Source organism: Meles meles, chromosome 5 (assembly GCF_922984935.1).
Source record: "Meles meles chromosome 5, mMelMel3.1 paternal haplotype, whole genome shotgun sequence".
NCBI classification, from domain to species: domain Eukaryota; kingdom Metazoa; phylum Chordata; class Mammalia; order Carnivora; family Mustelidae; genus Meles; species Meles meles.
Genome location: NC_060070.1, coordinates 25,246,215 through 25,266,271, shown reverse-complemented (window position 1 = coordinate 25,266,271; position 20,057 = coordinate 25,246,215). Strand labels below are relative to the sequence as shown.

At 37.3% G+C, this 20,057-nt stretch overlaps 1 protein-coding gene and 1 pseudogene across 2 annotated transcripts in view; both read right to left on the bottom strand.

The window, feature by feature from the left end:
- PDSS2 (decaprenyl diphosphate synthase subunit 2) overlaps positions 1 to 20,057 on the bottom strand; it is a 254,692-nt gene that overhangs the window by 86,201 nt on the left and 148,434 nt on the right. For both annotated transcript variants that reach the window (XM_046006024.1, XM_046006026.1), the window contains one exon: positions 16,107 to 16,305. In XM_046006024.1, the coding sequence (XP_045861980.1) occupies positions 16,107 to 16,305 (199 nt within the window). The remainder of the gene's footprint in view (positions 1 to 16,106; positions 16,306 to 20,057) is intronic.
- LOC123942783 lies at positions 11,709 to 11,839 on the bottom strand (annotated as a pseudogene).

The following is a 20,057-nucleotide window of genomic DNA, read 5'->3' as shown; positions in this document are numbered from 1 at the left end:
TGCTTAGTCATAAAAGAAAGTAACTGTAACATCGGACAGCAGTTTAATTGCTTTATTTTTCACTATCTCCAACACAGGAATTTCTGTATATGAAGTTTATTGTACTCAGGATGTTCCACACTTAGCGGCACCATTACACATTGTTCTGACAAGTTCTCAGAATTATGTCTGCTATTTCAGTGATGTGCTCTCTTTTCTCCAGTGTGGCTGATGACCTCCATTTTGCTTTCACTGCTTCTTCCTTTGATGCCACTCTCAGTGATGTTAAGTGATATTTTCTAAGTGTGATCTTACTTAACAGTTAATCCCGCCTTTGAGAAACACAAGTTCATGATGTGAAAACTTCAGCACACCAGAATCGTGGTACATTATTTCATTCAGCTGAAAGGATGCTGCTGGCTAGAACACGTACTATGAACTTTCGAGATTTTAAGGTTGCAGCCACAGAGGAACTATATTTTGTATTATGACACTGTACATGCACGCACGCATATGTATAAAAAAATGAGTGAATATTTTCATAAAACAAAAATTTCATTATCCCTCTATTTTCTACTATTTCATTAAAAAAAGTGTTGATAGTGATTTGCTGAAGTGATTTCACTGCCCACCAATAAACAGCATGTGATCTGTACTTTGAAATATTACCTTATATTATGCTGATATGTCATGTACAGCTCCTACCTTGGTTAGCCATCTTAACTGCCCCCAAGGTCCCCAAATTTTTGACAGGCAGTTTACACATTGTTAATTCTGAAACAAAATTAATATATATAAAGGTGTTAATTTCTTTATCACTTTATTTCAAAAACACTTAAATATGGAACTGAAACAGAGGCAGAAGTTAGGTTAAAATAGAATCGTTCTCGGGTACTATGGGGTATAGTGTTAGGACACATTCCTATCTTGATTTATATACATCACTAATATTGACTTTTAGCTTTGATCTTACTAGATAAATGAAAAAAACTAAACCACATTTGGCCAGAGTTAAAAATCTCGGGATTTTTCTAAGATTCATACATACATCTTGCAAATTCCTGGGATCCCATGTCTTTTGGATAACATAGTTCAATTTTTAGTTCAATTAGTTCCTCTTCAAACTGGGCTACATTAAAAGACAGATGTTTGTAATTTAGAGACATCCCAAGGTTTGCACTTCAAAGGCAACCACAGAAATAAAAGCATGACTCATATGCATTAAAATCCACGCATCTCGTCTAAAATTGTAATTGTATTTCTTCCAAATACCTTTGCAGCTCTTCAAAATCTGTGAATCAATGGAATTCTAAAAATAACTGGCTCTACTGGTACTGCCTTCTAGAAAATTAATACTTATTTTTTTTCCTTCTCCTTCAAAAAAATCATGTAGTAGAAACTTTAGACTGGCTGTATGGTACCCTCGAATCAAACAATGGATACCCTTGGATTAGAAATTCTCCAATCTGTAGAGATACAATTGTTTTTTTGTTTGTTTGGGTTTTTTTTTGGTTGATAAAATTCACATGAAGACTGAAAATAGGTGATATAATTGGCTTTTAAACTGGTATTTTAATATGGCAGATGGAAGAAATTCCCTACCGGTCATCAACTTCCTGGTGGACAGACACTCAGAGAACTGTCCATTGTGCGTGATGGTACTTGACCTTCTTATGGCTTAACACAACAAAAACAAAAAATTTTATTACATTACCAATAGTTTTTCCAATAGGTGAATCAGTTGTATAAATCATAACTATTTCAAAATAAATTTGTACAATTATCACTCCATTTAATCACTATTTCCAGAAATTTACGTTTGCATATCCCCTTATGACTTTTAAAGTTTGAACTTGAACGAATTAAGCCATATCAGTTTCCCAGGATAAACTGGCCTTAAAGGTGAGTTCACTAATTTGGGGTATTGTTTTAGATGGCTGAAATGTACATATGTATCTCTAGGTCTTAGACATTTATAAAAGATTTTCAATTCTCTATTATATCTCTGAGTTTATAAACAACTTTTTCTCGATTCCTTTGTTTTTCTTCCTATTTCATGACATTTTCTGGATCTGGATATATATACTTAGACTCTTTCCTACAACACTCAGATTTATGGAATATTGTCATCAGTAAAGATACAGGAGATGGAATAATGCCTTTGTTATACAGATGAAGAAACTAAAAATAAGTTGTCTTTGCTTACTAGTTATTTCTCTAAAATGTTAAAGTTCCTATTAATGTTTGTACTGAAATATTTATTCCAATATTTAAAAACTACTAATTGTTTAAAATATTATAAATTCCAATACTGGTAACTGCAAAATTGCTGGCAAAAAGAAGTATCATTGTTTTTAGTTAGTGTGCTTGTTTTCTACTTTAGTTAAGCATGAGGATTTTGGAGCTACATTGCCTTTAAACTTAGATAGCAGCTCTACCATTTCCTGTAGGAAATTACTTAACTCTCTCCCATGCCTCAGGAGAGATTAAGTTAGTTAATACACACAGAGCACTTACAGTGTCTACTACATAGTAGGCATTCAAAAATGTAAGTTGTTAATATTATTTTTTAAATTATTTTTTAAAATTTTTAAAATATTTTGTACTAATTTTAATAGATATCCTACATCATGAAGTTTCTAATTTCACTTGTGAAATGGAATTATTAAGACATTAGAGGTGCATGCCTGGCTGGTTCAGTCGGTAAAGCATGTGACTCTTGATCTCAGGGTCTTAATTTCAAGTCCCACGTTAGGCATGGCGCTTACTTTAAAAAAAAAAAAAAAAAAAAGACATTAGATAAACAGCCTAGAGAAAAAGATGAATATTCTCAATTAAATTCTGAGAGATAGGGGCACCTGGGTGGCTCAGTGGGTTATGCCTCTGCCTTTGGCTCGGGTCATGATCTCAGGGTCCTGGGATCGAGTCCCGCATCGGGCTCTCTGCTCAGCGGGAGCCTGCTTCCTCCCTCTCTCTCTGCCTGCCTCTCTGCCTGGTTGTGATCTCTATCTGTCAAAAAAATAAATAAAATCTTTAAAAAAAAAAAAACCTGAGAGATAAAATGAACCGTCCAATGTTAACTGGCCAATTAAAAAAAACAAACGATAGAGACTAGGTCCATAGACTTCTACTTTGGAGTTCTTTCCACTTATGTGGCTTTATAGGTCCTCTCTGAGAACTACAAAATAGATAAGGGCTATACGGCTCAATACATCATGAAAACATAAGTTTCACACAGAAGTGAAAGCTGGAGCTACTTAGGAAGTTAATCTGATATTCTAATCAGGAAAACTGTCCTTTAAATATCAAAGATGGCCACAGAGCATAGTTTTGGTGTTTACTGATGACTGACTTGCTGTGCACAGTGAAAATGGCCCCAGAACAAAGACAATTAAGCCACATGAATAACAACAAACAATCTATTTTCCAAAATGTTTAAAAAGAAACTTTGGCACAGCCATACTTTCCAACAAACCCACTTTAATGTGTTCATAGTTTACAGTATCAGAAATGACCTCAGGGTCAGGCATTTGTCAGTTAATGGCCTATTGGGCTAATGGCCTTCAGCTTTGCCTTGGGCACACAAGTCCTCCAGTAGGTCATTAGCTGCCAGGAAAGGGCTCTTCCCCAATCACTATTGCTAAATAAATAAAATTTGCTCCTGGGTTAAGGCCCCATAAGCCAACTTTGGCTTAGAATGAATTTTTTCCACGAGTATTTACAACTCTGAGGAACCAGGAAAATGATGGAAATGCTAAAACCAAAATTATATCAACACAACTAAGCTCTATGTGGCTACTAATGATAAGTAGTCACATGGATCCTTTTGGATGCTCTTACCTGTTCTTTTGCTTACGGGGTACAAATTTGGTATCAATCTTACAGAACCAGGCACCAGATTACAAACGCACCATTTTGGAATTTTATCTATAAGTCAGTTGTTTGGAGCTCATACCTCATTTTCCTAACGTTCGAGGTTATAAATGATGGGTAGGTTCTCAGGGCAGCCCATAACATTAGAAATGCCATATACTTATAATTGAAAATCAAATAGAAAACCACAATCTTATAATACTTCCAATTAAACAAAACAGGAAAACAAAACTAAACAGGAAATATTTTTTAAATGGCCTTTAAACATTGACAGTTATAGGGAAATTTGGTTTAATAAGAAAATGAGTGTAGACACACTGGTTCTTTCTCATATCTACTTCATTTCTAATTATATAACTTTTCTTATTCTTTTTTTTTTTTTTTAACTTTCCTTATTCTTAACAAAAGACCATTCCAAGCTTCACTCTGATGTTTGTCAACTCCTCAGTTAAGTTTCTTGGCTGATTTTTCCTTTGAAAGGAGCACAGAGAAGGCAAAAGGATGGATAACAATTTTTCTGAAATAACAGGCGAGAAGATAAAGAATGAAAAAACAGGAAGAAAAGAGTTGAAGAGTATGTGTATACGCTCTGAGGATTGCCTGAGATGGAATTAACTGATTTGGGAACAATAAGAGACAAAGAAAGAGGCACTGAGGACAAAACTATGGGATAAAGGAAGGATGAGTGAAGAGATGTGAGGTCAGGCAGCTGACAATGGAGAGGAAGGGATCAGCTGTTCATCTACCCAGTACTTTTGTTAACTCCTACCTCTGGAAGTTCCTTGAGTAAAATCATTAGAAAGGCAAAAGGAAGAGTACTGAATAACTTGAGCTGAAAAGGAGATTTTTTTCTCCCTTTGGCTTTAGAGAAATAGCAATTTATGCCAGTGAAAATGGAGAGGGAAAAAAAAGCTGGCTTCTGATTAATTTTATTTCTGGAAAGTAGAAAAAGGGATTTACAAAACTGAGGTGATTAAGTATACTATGAAAGTGCCATACCAATATATTTCTACCTCTCATGGCCAACCATGGTGCGGGCTTCAACTTTACCCATTTTAGAGAATAGATTTTTTTTGTAGAACACAGACTTTTAAAAATGGGCTTCTTTGAATGCCAGGCAGATGGAAGAAATTCCCTTCAGGGTCACCAACTTCCTGGTGGACAGACGTTCAGAGAAGTGTCCATTTTGCATGACGGCCTCTGACCTTCTTATGGCAAAAAGACACTTCATTCCATTGTTTTATGGCACCCAGAGGGCAAAGGTCAAGTTTTTAATGAGATCATAAATTTTAAAAGAGCATAATATTTGTCTTCTTGTTTCTAGTACACTTCTCAAACACCAATCATTTATCACTTTTGCTTCAAAGATCAAGGAAGTGGCTCGGAACGGATATAGTGTCTGTTTAATAGTTAGCTATGTTAATAAACGATACACTGGAAAAACTGGGGGATTCGTAAACTGTAATTTTGTCGTGGCATTTTGGCTTCTTTAACTGATAGGGAGATAGTTGCCTTTATTGTTACAACATATGACACCCAATTACCTTCTGTACACATTTACTCTAGTCCTGAAAACCAATATTTGAGTGGGTTATATGTAGAAAAAGAACATTAATTTTGAGTATGAGACCAAAGAGGCTAAAAGATATTAATCAATAATTTCAATAAATAAAACAATAATTTCACACAAGTCATAACATCTATTTAAATGAATATGACAAAGAAAATCTCAAAAATCCTATGATATATAACATGTTTCTAGGTTTTACTTTTTTTTTTAAGGTAGGCTCCATACCCAATGTGGGGCTTGAACTCATGACCACAAGAACAAGAGTGACATGCTCTACCAACTGAAACCCCTAGGTTTCACTCTTTTTTTTTTTAAAGAGAGACAGCACATATGCATGAGTTGGGGGGAGGGGGCAGAGGGAAAAAGAAGGGAAGGAGAAAAGCATCTTTATAGGCTCCACACCCAGCATGGAGCCCAATGCAGAGCTCAATATCACGACCCTGAGGTCATGACTTGAGCCAAATCAAGAGCTTAACGGACTGAGCCACACTGGTGCTCCACATTTCACTTTTTAACATGAATTTGAAAGTAGAATTAATACAACATAATATAAACATCAAGTAACCAATAGCAGTCTCTTAATTTTTTTAATTTTTTTTTTTTTTAAAGATTTCATTTATTTATTTGACAGAGAGAGAGATCACAAGTAGGCAGAGAGGCAGGCAGAGAGAGAGGAGGAAGCAGGCTCCCTGCAGAGCAGAGAGCCCGACGCGGGGCTCGATCCCAGGACCCTGAGATCATGACCTGAGCCGAAGGCAGCGGCTTAATCCACTGAGCCACCCAGGCGCCCCAATAGCAGTCTCTTTATTAAAATATATAGATGGTATAAAAGGAAGAGATTTATATGCATAAATTGAACATTATTTATACAAACAAAAATCTTCCTTGTAAACAACATATTTATGCCTTTAGGAAAACAAAGTTAACATAAGGAAATACATCAGCTATGTAAGGAGTACATCTGTGCCCCTAGTTATTTAGAAATATAAATCACTAATGCTTAATAGAACAGTCCCCAGGAATGACATCACGATAATGTTCTGGGGTGCTCAAACAAAACCCAGGCTAACTCACACTCTCCCACCTGATGTATAGTGAAAGGTCCATTAAATGAAAATGACTATAAAAATAGAAAATAAAAACCATGTGAATTCAATTTTTTTAAATATTAGGGTTATCACTATAGATGCAAAATGAAAGACTTAAAAAAAAAAAAAAAGATGTTAAGTAGTAATCCACACAGACTTATTTGTACTGTGGCTTAATCCTAAACTACAGATCCAGTCTACAAAATAAACAGGGACCTGAAAAAAGCCTCTAATGGTCAGCCAGATTTTTAAATTAGAGTGCTTTTCCATTTCATGTTTTTTCCCCAATTATTCAGCATGTCTGGTAGCTTGATGCTCAGACACTAAAATTCTAGACTCTGGTATGACTCCATCGTTCCAGGATTCAGAGATAAGTCTACATGAACACAATAGAGAGCAACTTATTCCAATGGAGTCAGGGAATTTATGGCTTAAAAAGAGGCATTCTAAGGTCTCAAAGCCTAGGGTTTGTGGATAGTGAAGTACCAGAACAAAAAGCTGTCCTTGGCTTTCATAATTGAAAATGAATGAAAACTCAAAATACTAATTTTTTTTTTTTTAAGACTTTATTTATTTATTTGACAGAGAGAGATCACAAGTAGACAGAGAGGCAGGCAGAGAGAGAGAGAGGGAAGCAGGCTCGCTGCCGAGCAGAGAGCCCGATGCGGGACTCGATCCCAGGACCCCGAGATCGTGACCTGAGCTGAAGGCAGCAGCCTAACCCACTGAGCCACCCAGGCGCCCTCAAAATACTAATTTTTAAACTCACTCTTGAATTCAAAATTTTGTTAATTCACACTTATGCGACAACAGCTATAATAGTAAGACAATTAATTACCAGAGGATTAATATACCAATTTCTATACTTAGAGATATTTAAAAATCTAAGTGTTACCTAAGGCAATTACCTTGAAGACCCCTAATATCTTCAGGGAAAAGCCAAAGGAAGAATAATTGACTTCGCTAATTTTACCCTTGGCAATTATAAAACAGCTCTGAATTTCTTATGACTGCAGAACGCTTCTTCTTACTGTCTGCCCCAGGAGAAGTACAGAGATAAACACATAATGCAGAAATTCAGACAAGAATTCAGTAGCATTCCCCCTCTCCCTCTCTGACTGACTCTCTGCCTACTTGTGATCTCTGTCTGTCAAATAAATAAATAAATAAAAAATCTTAAAAACAAAAACAAAAAAACCCAGTAGCACAAGAAAATGGAAAATTGGTAGAATGAGTAAGTCATAAAAAATTAAAGTTGCTACAAATACGCTAACTTTAATTACCAAGTTAAATACACACCCTCAAAAAAAGCTGTCACTGTGAAAAGACTGACATACTATATACAGAAATTCTGTATTAAGTTCTGTCTGCTCCCTCACTGCTGTGGTCTCTCTTTTTACTGCCTTTTTTTTTTTTTTTAAGATTTTATTTATTTATTTATTTGAGAGAGAGCAAGAGTGAGAGAGCACAAACTAGAGGGGAGCAGCAAAGGGAGAGGGAGAAGTAGGCTCCCTGCTGAGCACGGAGCCTGATGCAGGGCTGGATCCTAGGACCCTGGGATCATGACTGGAGCTAAAGGTCGACACACCACACAGACTGAGCCACGCAGGTGCCCCTCTCTTTTCACTGCTATTGCTGACAAATTTTTCTTTTCTTTTTTAAAGAAAAGTACAACTGACATACAAGAGCCTGTTAGTTTTAGGTGTACATTATAGTAATGCAATTTAAAAAAAAAAGATTTATTTTAGAAAGAGAAAGAGAGAGAATGGAGAAGGGGCAGAGAGAAAGGGAGAGAGAAAATCTTTTTTGTTTTTTTTTAAGATTTTATTTATTTGCCAGAGAGAGAGAGCTTGCACAAGCAGAGGGAGTGGCAGGCAGAGGGAGGACAGAGGGAATCTTTAAGCAGACTCCGTGCTGAATGCAGAGCTGGACATGGGGCTCGATCTCACAACCCTGAGAGAGTGACCTGAGCTGAAACCAAGAGTCTGACTGCGCTACCCTGGTGCCCCAGTGATGCGGTATTTTGATACAATGCAGAATGAGCTCTACAGTAAGTCTAGTTACTATCCTTCATACATACTATAATTTCATACAAAGTTATTACAATATTACAAGTTATTACAATGTTATTATGTTCCTTGGGCTGTATATTACATCCCCATGACTTACTGATTCTATAACTGTAAGTTTTTACCTCTTAATCCCCTTCACCTATTTTGTCCACGCAAACCTCACCCCTGTTTCTTGTACCTATGAGTGTTTCTGTTCTGTTCATTTGTTTTGCTTTTTAGATTCCACATATAAATGAGATTATATGACATTTGTCTTTCTGAGTCTGACTTATTTCACTTGGTATAATACTGTCTAGCTCCATCCATGTTGTCACAAATGGTAAGATTTCATTCCTTTTATGGCTGTGTAACAGTCACACCCACACACCCATATAAATATATACAGCACACGGTATATATACCACAACTTCTTTACCCATTCATCTATCAACAATGTTTCTTTCTTGTAAGAGCAAATTAAAACATCATTAAAATCTAACTTTACTAAGGCATTAACCACATGTATAGAACTTGAAAAAATTTAATACTGCCCCAAAGAAATATTTATCACTATCTCCTCCTCCGCCTAAAAAATGCTTATTGATTAGTATTATCCTTAATCAACTGGGTGGCTCAGTGGGTTAAAGCCTCTGCCTTCAGCTCAGGTCATGATCCCAGTGTCCTGGGATAGAGCCCCGCATCGGGCTCTCTGCGCGGCAGGGAGCCTGCTTCCCCCCCGCCCCCCTGCCTGCCTCTCTGCCTACTTGTGATCTCTGTCTGTCAAATAAATAAATAAAATAAAATAAAAAAAAGAAAAAGAAAATGAAAATCTAAAAGTGCAAACCGATGCAGAGACCATGAAGGTATTAGGGTTCACTGAAGAGGAAGGGAAATGCCTGATCATTCTTATTTCAAGGAGAGGCTTCAGGCTGAACTGTTGTTTGGATATGCTGTTTTTATTTTGTGTGTGTATGTGGTTTTTTTTTTTTTTTTTTTTTGGTTTTCTTTTTTTTTTTTTTGAATCAAATACTGCCACTGAAATCCAGTGCCTAATGGAGCAGATGGTGGAGGTCTTAGACTCTGGAACATTTATAGCGATGCTTCTGAATGCAAAACACCAAGAGTGTTTCACAAACTGAAACAGAATTGATTTTGATGGGAGTAACGCTTCCATTTTCTCTGAACTTGAACTGCACTGAAAGAAAGATGTGTGAATGATGCAAGCTAGCTAAGAAAAAGGAACACATTAAACATCATTCCCATAAAGTGAGTTTGCTAGAGCAAACAAATACTTGTTTATGTCGTTACAGTATGATTATATTTGTATGAAATACCATCTTCTTAACCTTATGTAAGATTTCATCAGAATAGCTTAAAGTAAGTTAAAACTAATGATTACAGAAAACAGAAATTTGTCAAAAGGCAGTAAGTCTCGTTTTAAGGTGGGGCCAGGCTGTCATCTAATTACTGAAATGTGTTACCAAATCCTGACTAGCTCTTCTTCTTAGATATATGGGTCTAACCTACGAGTGGCCAGTGCCAGGCACCCAGAAACTATAAGAGGCCTGTACCTTCTGAGGTCTCCTCCCTCCCCAAGACCTAAAGTTCATCACAGACCATAGCAGGTATAGGTCAAGAGGAAAGATGGATGCTGCCGTCACAGAGGGGCTCTCAAAGGCAATGGACCCATCATCCTTCCACTAACATATGAATTCCAGTAAAGGAGAGGATTTAGTGAGATGCATCAAAATAGACTATACACATAGAAAATAGAGCAATTTGAAGGTAAATAAAAATAAAAAGAATACCCGAATGGTAATAAATCTCTAGAGGGAGATTTGAGATGCTCTATTATTCCATTTTATATAATCAATTCATTTCTTACTCTGGTTTCCTTTCCATGTGAATATAAACTTTATATTAAAGGTACCATACCATTTTCCCCCTACAAATCAGCAAGTCCGTCTCATGAAAATATGTGCTAGCCAAAAGTGTGATGGGGAGATAAGGCAGAATGCTCTTCTGTCTCCCAGTATCTGTTATCTGTATCTTCGAAACTTCTGTCTGGGCACATGGCTACCCGCAAGAAAGTTTATATTTCCTAGTCTCCCTTATAAGTAGGTGTGGCCATATAATTAAATTCTGGCCAGTTGGTAAGCAGAACCATCCTAAGTGACTTCTGAGAAATGTCTTTAAAGAGGTGATACTGTATAGTTTATCATCCAAACTGGGACACTTGAGAGTAAAAGGGAGTGCTAAAATATATATATATATATCCTTTTTGAAACATTTATGTATTTATTAACAACTGACTTTACTCTGTTGATGGACTTGTTAACAAGTTCTATTCAAAAACTATTTTAAAAAATGAAATTTAAAAAGAAAAACATATATCCATGTACATTAAAACAAAAAAGGACTTTATATTGATTATTTGAATATTAAAAAACAGCCAGTAGAATAATAATTTTTTTTAAAGATTTTATTTATTTATTTGACAGAGGGAGACACAGTGAGAGAGGGAACACAAAAAGGGGGGATGGGGGGGGAAGCAGGCTTCCCACTAAGCAGGGAGCCTGATACGGGGCTCGATTCCAGGACCCTGGGATCATGACCTGAGCTGAAGGCAGACACTTACCAAATGAGCCACCCAGGCACCCCTAGAATAATTATTCTTGGTATCTATTTATATACTTTAACTCATTTCTTAGCCATATCTGTCCCTAATATTATGTAACTGGCATTTCTCTGAAGAATGTGCTTTTATTTTATTTTTAAAAAGGTTTTAAGTAATCTCTACAGCCAACATGGGGATTCAACCAACAACCCAGAGATCAAGAGTCACATGCTCTACTGACCAAGCCAGCCAGGTGTCTCTGAAGAATGTGCTTTGAAAAATACAGCATTTTGGGGTGCCTGGGTGGCTCAGTTGGTTGAGTGTCTGCCTTTGGCTCAGGTCATGATCTCAGAGTCCTGGGATCAAGCCCCTTCTTGGGCTCCCTGCTTGTAGGGAGACTGCTTCTCTCTCTCCTCTCTGCTTGTGCTCTCTCTCTTTCTCTCTCTCAAATGAATGGATAAAATCTTAAAAAAAAAAAATATATATATATATATATAAAATTTAAGAATAAAACTGCCAGCAATATTCTTCACAGGTGCATCTTATGACTAATTTGAAATTATTGATAACTTCAATTGATTCTTATTGGTAGATCATAATATTTTTAAACTGATAAGAACAGATACTACACTTGATCTTAGCCAAAAGGCCGAGAAGCGATAGATCATAATATTTTTAATTGAGAAAATGCTCATTCTACAGATTCTGAGTTACCTGGTAAGCTCTGAGCAAATCTGCTAAATGGAAGAGAAACTCAATTCTAATTTTTAAAATATTGTAAAGTGTAACTATTCCAGCCCAAATATTGTCAAGGTACTTTTTGCTTCCTTCAGAGTACCTCTCCTTGACAATATTTTATAAGACAAAGCTTGTCAAATAAATTGCCTCTATGATTCTTCTGAATGTTTTTACTAAAATTAGATGCTACAAAATCTAGGCCTTCTCAATTTCACTTTACTCGTGTGTGTGTGTAATTTATTCAAAATAGCAGCCACACCAAAGTATTCTTCTTGCAAGGTGAGATATTCCAAAGCACAATTATAGAATTGTAAATTTTAATCTTGGGTAGCATTTGAGATCTTACTATTTATTTTGTTCTGTTCCTCCCTTGCTTTTGTAAGGAAAAATTCCAATGGAATTTCATTCATTGTTTTCACTGTAATTCCCTAAAATGTTCATTATGTGTTCTATTTGTTGAAGACTTTAACATTTCTAATAGATTTTGAGCAAGATGTCACCAAAATCTTATGATTCATGTATAACAAAGTTAATACCATTGTTGGGTATAAAGATTTTTTTTTTTTAAAGCTTTTATTTATTTGACAGAGAGAGAGACAGCGAGAGAGGGAACACAAGCAGGAGAAGCGGGAGAGGAAGAAGCAGGCTTCCTGCTGAGCAGGGAGACTGATGCGGGGCTTGATCCCAGGACCCTGGGATCATGACCTGAGCCGAAGGCAGATGCCTAACCATCTGAGCCACCCAGGCTCCCCGGGTATAAAGATTTTGAAAATCTGATTAATGGTAGGCAACAGAGACAGAAGGTACATACTGTGATGCTGTATTTTTTTTTTTTTAAGATTTTTTATTTATTTATTTGACAGAGAGAAATCACAAGTAGGCAGAGAGGCCGGCAGAGAGAGAGGAGGAAGCAGGCTCCTGGCTGAGAAGAGAGCCTGATGCGGGACTCGATCTCAGGACCCTGAGATCATGACCTGAGCAGAAGGCAGAGGCATTAACCCACTGAGCCACCCAGGTGCCCAGATGCTGTATTTTTGTACTCAACACCAAAATCCTCAAAATCTTATAGTTTGAAGACTTGGACATTAAAGATACTTGTAAATTTTTATAATAATACCTGGGTGGCTCAGTGGGTTAAGCCGCTGCCTTCGGCTCAGGTCATGATCTCAGGGTCCTGGGATCAAGTCCCACATCGGGCTCTCTGCTCAGCAGAGAGCCTGCTTCCCTTCCTCTCTTTCTGCCTGCCTCTCCTGTGATTTCTCTCTGTCAAATAAATAAATAAAATCTTAAAAAAAAATAATAATACCTTCTATTTCAATTAATAGAATGTTAACACTTGTTAAGATGTGATTAGGAATTATGGGTACATCATAGTGAATTCCAACTACTCCATAGTTTCGCAGTGTAGTAAGGACATTGTTTTTACCACAACACTCTGTGTGCCTCACCAACATGTGTACTTGTGTTATTATTATAAACTAATATTGTTATCTCCTATGTAGAACTTTATTTATTTAAGTTATCTCTATACCCAGAGTGGGGCTTAAACTTATGATCCCGTGATCATGAGTCGGATGCTCTACTGACTGAGCCAGCTAAGCACCCTTTCCATGTCGTACTATATTTTTTATTTTATTTTTTTGAAGATTTTAAAAATTTATTTTAAATAAAGAGATCACAAGTAGGCAGAGAGACAGGCAGAGAGAGAGGAGGAAGCAGGCTCCCTGTCGAGCAGAGAGCCCAATGCAGGGCTTGATCCCAGGACTCTCGAAGGCACGGGCTTTAACCCACTGAGCCACCAAGGCGCCCCCCATGTTGTAATTTAAACTGAATTTCCAAACTCACTCCTAATGGCTTTATCTTTGATAGAGTATACTTCCAAAAGCTTTACCTTGGTCCCATGAGTGGATGGAAAAAAATGAAACATTTTTTTGAATTAACTAAAATGATTTAATACTTTAAGTACCAGGCTGGCACTCAACTAAAACTGTAATTATTTAACTGTTTGTAACGTTTTTCTTCTGCCAAGGGAGCCAACAAATATAAAGTGATTGCTTACCTTTTCCTATGTGCACATAAAAAACCTGTAGTCGAGAATGAGTGAAATTAATCTGGAAAAACAGACATTTGTCTACAAGTTAGGCTTCATTTTTTCAGCAGATTTGATGCTTCCTGTTTTCATGTGGTTAGTGATACCAGTATGGCCTCTGCAGTGGATAGTAAATGCCAACATTTTGTGCAAATTACACATTCCTTATCAACTTTCTCAGCACTTTAAAAAATGAAATGTATAGTTTTAGCTTATTGCTGCCAAAAGGGTTTATTGCAAAAATAAAGTGCTGCCAAACAATAAAATAATTGTAGGTTTATATTACACAAGCCAACGTGCTCCGTCTACTCGCTACCCTCTCCGATCGGTCTTGATTTCCCACAGGTACTTCACCGATGCCCTACTTCCACCTTACTCTGTTTCCCACTGGACTTTGGGACTGGTACCTGGTAGCTTGGTGACTCTCGTAGGCCATAGTACATTTGGGAGATACATCAAATGGCCAGTCGGGGCAGCAATGTCAAATACTTCTACACCAGGGAGAAGTGGGTTGAAGCCTCTGCCTTCGGCTCGGGTCATGATCCCAGGGTCCTGGGATCGGGCCCCGCGTCGGGCTCTCTGCCCTGCAGGGAGCCTGCTTCCTCCTCTCTCTCTGCCTGTCTCTCTGCCTAGTTGTGATTTCTGTCTGTTAAATAAATAAAATATTAAAAAAAAAATACTTCTACACCCGATACAGGAAGAAGTTAACGGTTAATCTAGACATTCACTGCTTTGTTCTATGAGCAACTGCCCCGTGTTCTGTTCTTGATTGGGAGGTATATGAAAGGGTTGGGAAAAGAGATGAATTATTGCTGGTTGTCCTCCAGATTTAATATCTACATGAAAACATTCTCCACTGTACATGGGTCTCCCATTCTACTAGCCACACTAGACAAAAACTGAGGCAGAGGTTGGAAGTATAAAGTAGACATCTATGAAACCCATCCTGGCTCCTCCTAATGTAATTATTAGTAACTGTTCTCTGTTAAAAGAAGAAAATCCAGGACAAATGTTAAGTCATTTGGAATTCTGGGACAGTGGACTTACACTGAGACTCTCCTTAGCAAATGAGGATGTACCCTCACTTGACCTTGAGGTGAAGGAGATCTGCTTTTCTCTGTCTTCCTCCTCCTCCCTTCCTATTGACTGGAGGGAGAACATGCTGGCAGCTATCGGGGCCAAAACTACAGAGTAAGATAGGGATGGCAGAGCAGTAAGACAGAAAATGCCTTTGTCCTGACTTTGGAGAATCAATCCAAGACTATGCTGCCTAGTCCTGGATGTTTTTACACGAGAAAGAATAAATCCTATCTTGTTTTGGCCACTGTTATTTTATAACTAAATCTAACTCAAATTCATATACAAGGAATATCTCTACAATCTTTCTAGAGAGCAGCTTGGCAGTATGTATCAAGAATGCTAAAAATGTCTAAACCCTTTGAGCCACTTATAGGTACTTATCTGAAGAAAATAATCTGGAAGGAGGGATACTACTGTGTAAAGATGTTTACTGCAGATCTGTTTATGACAATAAAAAATTAGAAGCAACTTAAGTGCCTAAAATGAGACATTTGTTAAATAAATGATATTACATCTAAATAACTGAATACTATGCAACCACTAACAAATTTGTGAAATGTTAATAACATGGGAAAATACCCACATCATAATATGAAGTAGGAAAAAATAGGCAGGATTATACATGTAAGTTCTTATACATGTAAGTTCTCACCTGTGTTACAAAAAATTCACATATATAAAGGCAGGAGTAAGCAAGCAAAAAGCTTGAAAGGAAATACATCACAATATTAATAACAGTGATTATCTCTGGATAGTGAGGTAATATAGGTAATATCTGTTTATATATATATTCTGTGTTAACTATTTAACAGTATCCTATAATGAACAAATCATTATAACCAGAAAAAACCCAAATTCATTTCAAAATTCTTTGCTTGCATTTACCAGCTTTACTGGTGTGGACACTGCCACCACCATCATCACAATTTTACTGAGCATCTCCGTGTGGGGAGCTGGGGCAGGGTGCACAGACCTCCACACCTGAAAGTCATCGAGACACAAGTAACCTGCCCGCCATTACCTTGGTGTTCTGGAGCAACGCTAGTCCATTGCAGGCATTTGCTAGAAGAAAGTCTCCGCTCAGGATAGCTATTTTATTTCCAAATTGCATGTCTTTCAGTGGTCCATCAGAAGATTGCAGCTCACTTAAATTTACTATGCCACGATGCACGAGGAGAGCAGTATGGATAAGTTCTGTGATCTCTGCCAAACTTCTTTGACTGAAACATGAAGGTGAGACTTGGCTGAGTGTCAAGAAAACCACCACATCAGTAATGGCAGACTTCAGTGCTCAACAGCAAACTATTTCAGTGACGAGTCCCTCTCTTTTTTTTAAGACTATTCCTTTTTAATGAAGTTTTTAATAGAGGCCTCTCCACTGAGCAGTTTGGGATCTATAAGTAGATCTTGACATGTTCCTTCCCTAGAACATTCCTCACCCTCCCTCTCATGAATAACCAGGATTCCCAGAGAGAAGCTGCTAGTGGGGCGACCCTCTACAGTTCCATTTAGATACTCTGTTACCAGCATACCCTTCCCACCTCCGCAATTTTAGGATTTCTGAAATTCCTTTCTGGTACCTAAAGAAACTCCAGTTTAAGGGGGACCATAAACCTTGTCAGGCATGAAGTTAAACACTTTCATACGTTATCTTTTAAAATTCCAATCCAAAGCTATGGGATTTGAAGATGAATAAAATGTGGTCTCTTTCTTCAAAGACCTTACATATCAGAATAAAAACCAAGATATATACCTACAGTAGTGAATAAAACAGAGAAGGCCCTGGAGAAGTTTATAGTATAGTACTGTCTCAGATGGGATGTCAAGTAAGGTTTCTTTTCTTTCTTTTTTTCTTCTTTTTTTTTTTTTTTAAGATTTTACATACTTATTTGAGAGAGAGAGAGAGAAAGAGCACTAGAGGGGGTTACAGAGGGAGGGGCAGACGGAGAGGGAGAAGCAGGCTCTCAGCTGAGCAGGGAGCCTGACTTGGGATTCGATCCCAGGACCCCAGGATCCCAGGACCCTGGGATCCCAGAACTCCGTGATCAAGACCCCACCTGAAGGCAGATGCTGACCAACTGAGACACCAGGTGCCCCCAAATGTTTCTTTTCTTATATTTCTCTGTAGTTTGTACATTTTCTATAATGACAAAACCATTATTTTAAAATCATAAGAGCCCACACAATTATTAAAATACTTAAATTTCATAACCATCCTATGGTAGGTATTACTAACTCCTTTTTATAGGTGAGAAAATCATTGCATACCGTTAAATGACCTTCCCAAAGGCATACAGTAATACAGAGCTGGAAATCTGTTGGAATCGGTTACAGATGACTTCCAGTGAATCACACCACTTGGTTTCCATGCTCCTGTGTTGTCCTTTCCACACTGACTCTGGGCTTAGCCATGTGACTGAATCATACTTCGTGACATCCATGTCACATCTCCTCCTTGATTAACTCTGAGTTGATTAGCTGACCTGCCTGGTCAGCTGGATGTCAGCAAATGTGGGACAAAGAAGATGGGTGAGTATTTTTGCATTGGGGGCTACTCTCCTGGAATGCTGTCCTGACACTACATGTGAAGAAGCCTCATTGGGCCTCCTTGAGAATGAAAGACAACATGGAGGGAAGAAAGCCCAGCTTTCCTACCCATGCTCACTCTCCAGCTGACCTACCAGCTAAATGCAGCCACATAAATAAATCCAGGAGAAACTAGCAGAGGATCAGTCCAGCCAACCCACAGAACTATGAAAAGTAAAATGTTTCCTGTTTTAAGCCACCAAGTTTGGGGGCAGTTTGTTATGCAACAGATAACTGATAGGGACTTCAAAATCCAACCTACTTCCACTATACCACGGTGCTCCCTAGATTGCTAGTTACAAGATTTTAAAATTTTCTCTGAAGAAGGTAAATTTGTGCTGGCCCTTGAATGACAGGTATGATTTCTACAGCTGGAGAGAAGGGGCAGACACAACAGTAGGAATTAGGAACCCCAGAATGAGGAAGAATAGGAATCAAGGTTGGGTGAAGGCAAGAGGGGAAAACATGACCAGAAGGTGAGGAGGTCATTTTGGTAAGAGTATAGGGTCTGTGTGGATAAGTGAGAAGTAGGAATCTAGAGCAACATATAGCAAGTTAAAGGGTCTGTATTTTGTTACACAGACAGTGTTTTTGAGAAGGAGGGATGATATATTTTTTAAAAGTGATTTAGGAAAAATATTCTGAAAGTGATAATGTAGAAAAATCTGAAAAAGTAGACAATGAAAGTAGAGACATCAGTGAGGGAGGAAGCTATTACAAAGGCCCAAGGGAAATGTAACAAAAGGGCTTGACCTAAAGGTCAAATTTAAGCATTTGAACTAGGACAACCTTAAACATGGAGACAAATAAATATAAAATAATCAAATAATAAATATGAGACTTTTTAATCCTAAATTAAAGACTACTGAGAAGTTAACAGAAAACACTTAAAAACAAACAAAAGGAGCTAACGTTTAGAATTAGCCTTTACAAAAGTAACTGAAAGAAAATTTTCTCTCAAGAAAAATACGGTACTAGTTTAAACAAATATGACACAATAATTACATAAAGGTACAAGTATATAAGATTAAGGAGCCAAATAACTGGGCATCTATAAAAGAAAAATCACATTTTTAGGGTGCCTGGGTGGCTCAGTAGGTTAGAGCCTCTGCCTTTGGCTCAGGTCATGATCCCAGGGTCCTGGGATCGAGTTCCGCATCGGGCTCTCTGCTCAGCAGGGAGCCTGCCTCCCTCTTTCTCTCTGCCTACTTGTGATCTCTGTCTATCAAATAAATAAAATCTTAAAAAAAAAGGAAAAATCACATTTTTAATTTCTTTTGTTAAAAAAAAAGTAAAAGAATACATAAAAGTGACCCAGTGGATATAAGGTACTTGATTACAAATTGGGGGAGTAGGAGAACACGAACCAAGTGAGTTAAATAGCTTCTAAAGAAAGAATATATTCATAGTGTAGATGGAAACCTCACTACATCCCAAAGAAAATCACCAATGATAGAGGCTTAGAAGACTACTAAGAAGTTAACAGAAAACATTTAAAAACTAACAAAAGGAGTTAATATTTAAAATTATCCTTTAAAAAAGTAACTAAAAGAAAGGAATAAAAACATTTTATTAGTATCTTGTTCACTAATTTATAATACTAATTACTGTAAAAATCCATAAAAAAGTCACATTTCACAAAAATCACACAATGGGACTGTCAGCAAGTGTATAACTTAGGAAGGGTTAAGCACTGGACAGATGTTTCATTCAGTCAGCTTATGAAAGAACATACTAACCATGTATGCAAGAAGTTGTAGGTGTTTTGAATTACTCCGAGGCTGAAACCAAATAATTGTGAGCTTTTAAAGAAAAACATCCATAATCATAAAACAGCATTCATTAAATAAATAGCAATCTTTAAATGCCACATGGTCAGAATCAACAAAAACAATTGTAATAGTAAAAGTGAAAAGCCATAATTTGTACAGTACACCCCATTTACAAAGAACTTTCGTTTATATTATCTACTTGTGATTCTAATTACAGCAGGTCTAGGGATGTTAAATACTTGATCAAGAACATTCAGTTTGTAAAGGACAAAGCTGGAACTCAGAGCCACCTTGTCATAATGACCAATGATAATTTAAAATGTTTATTTGCAAATGAACAGTAAATGAGAAGGGAAAAAGGCCCAAGTTACCAATGTTACCAACACTGGTATATGCCCAAAGAAACCTGTCCAATTTTTATCCCTAGTTCTAAGCACTACCGAAGAGAATTTTCCTTTCTTTCTTTCTTTTTTTTTTATTTAAGATTTTATGTATTTATTTGACAGAGAAAGAGAGAGAGAACATAAGCATGGGAGTAGCAGAGGGAGAGGGAGAAGCAGGCTCCCTGTAGGGAGCCCGATGTGGGGCTGGATCCCAGGACCCTGGGATCAAGA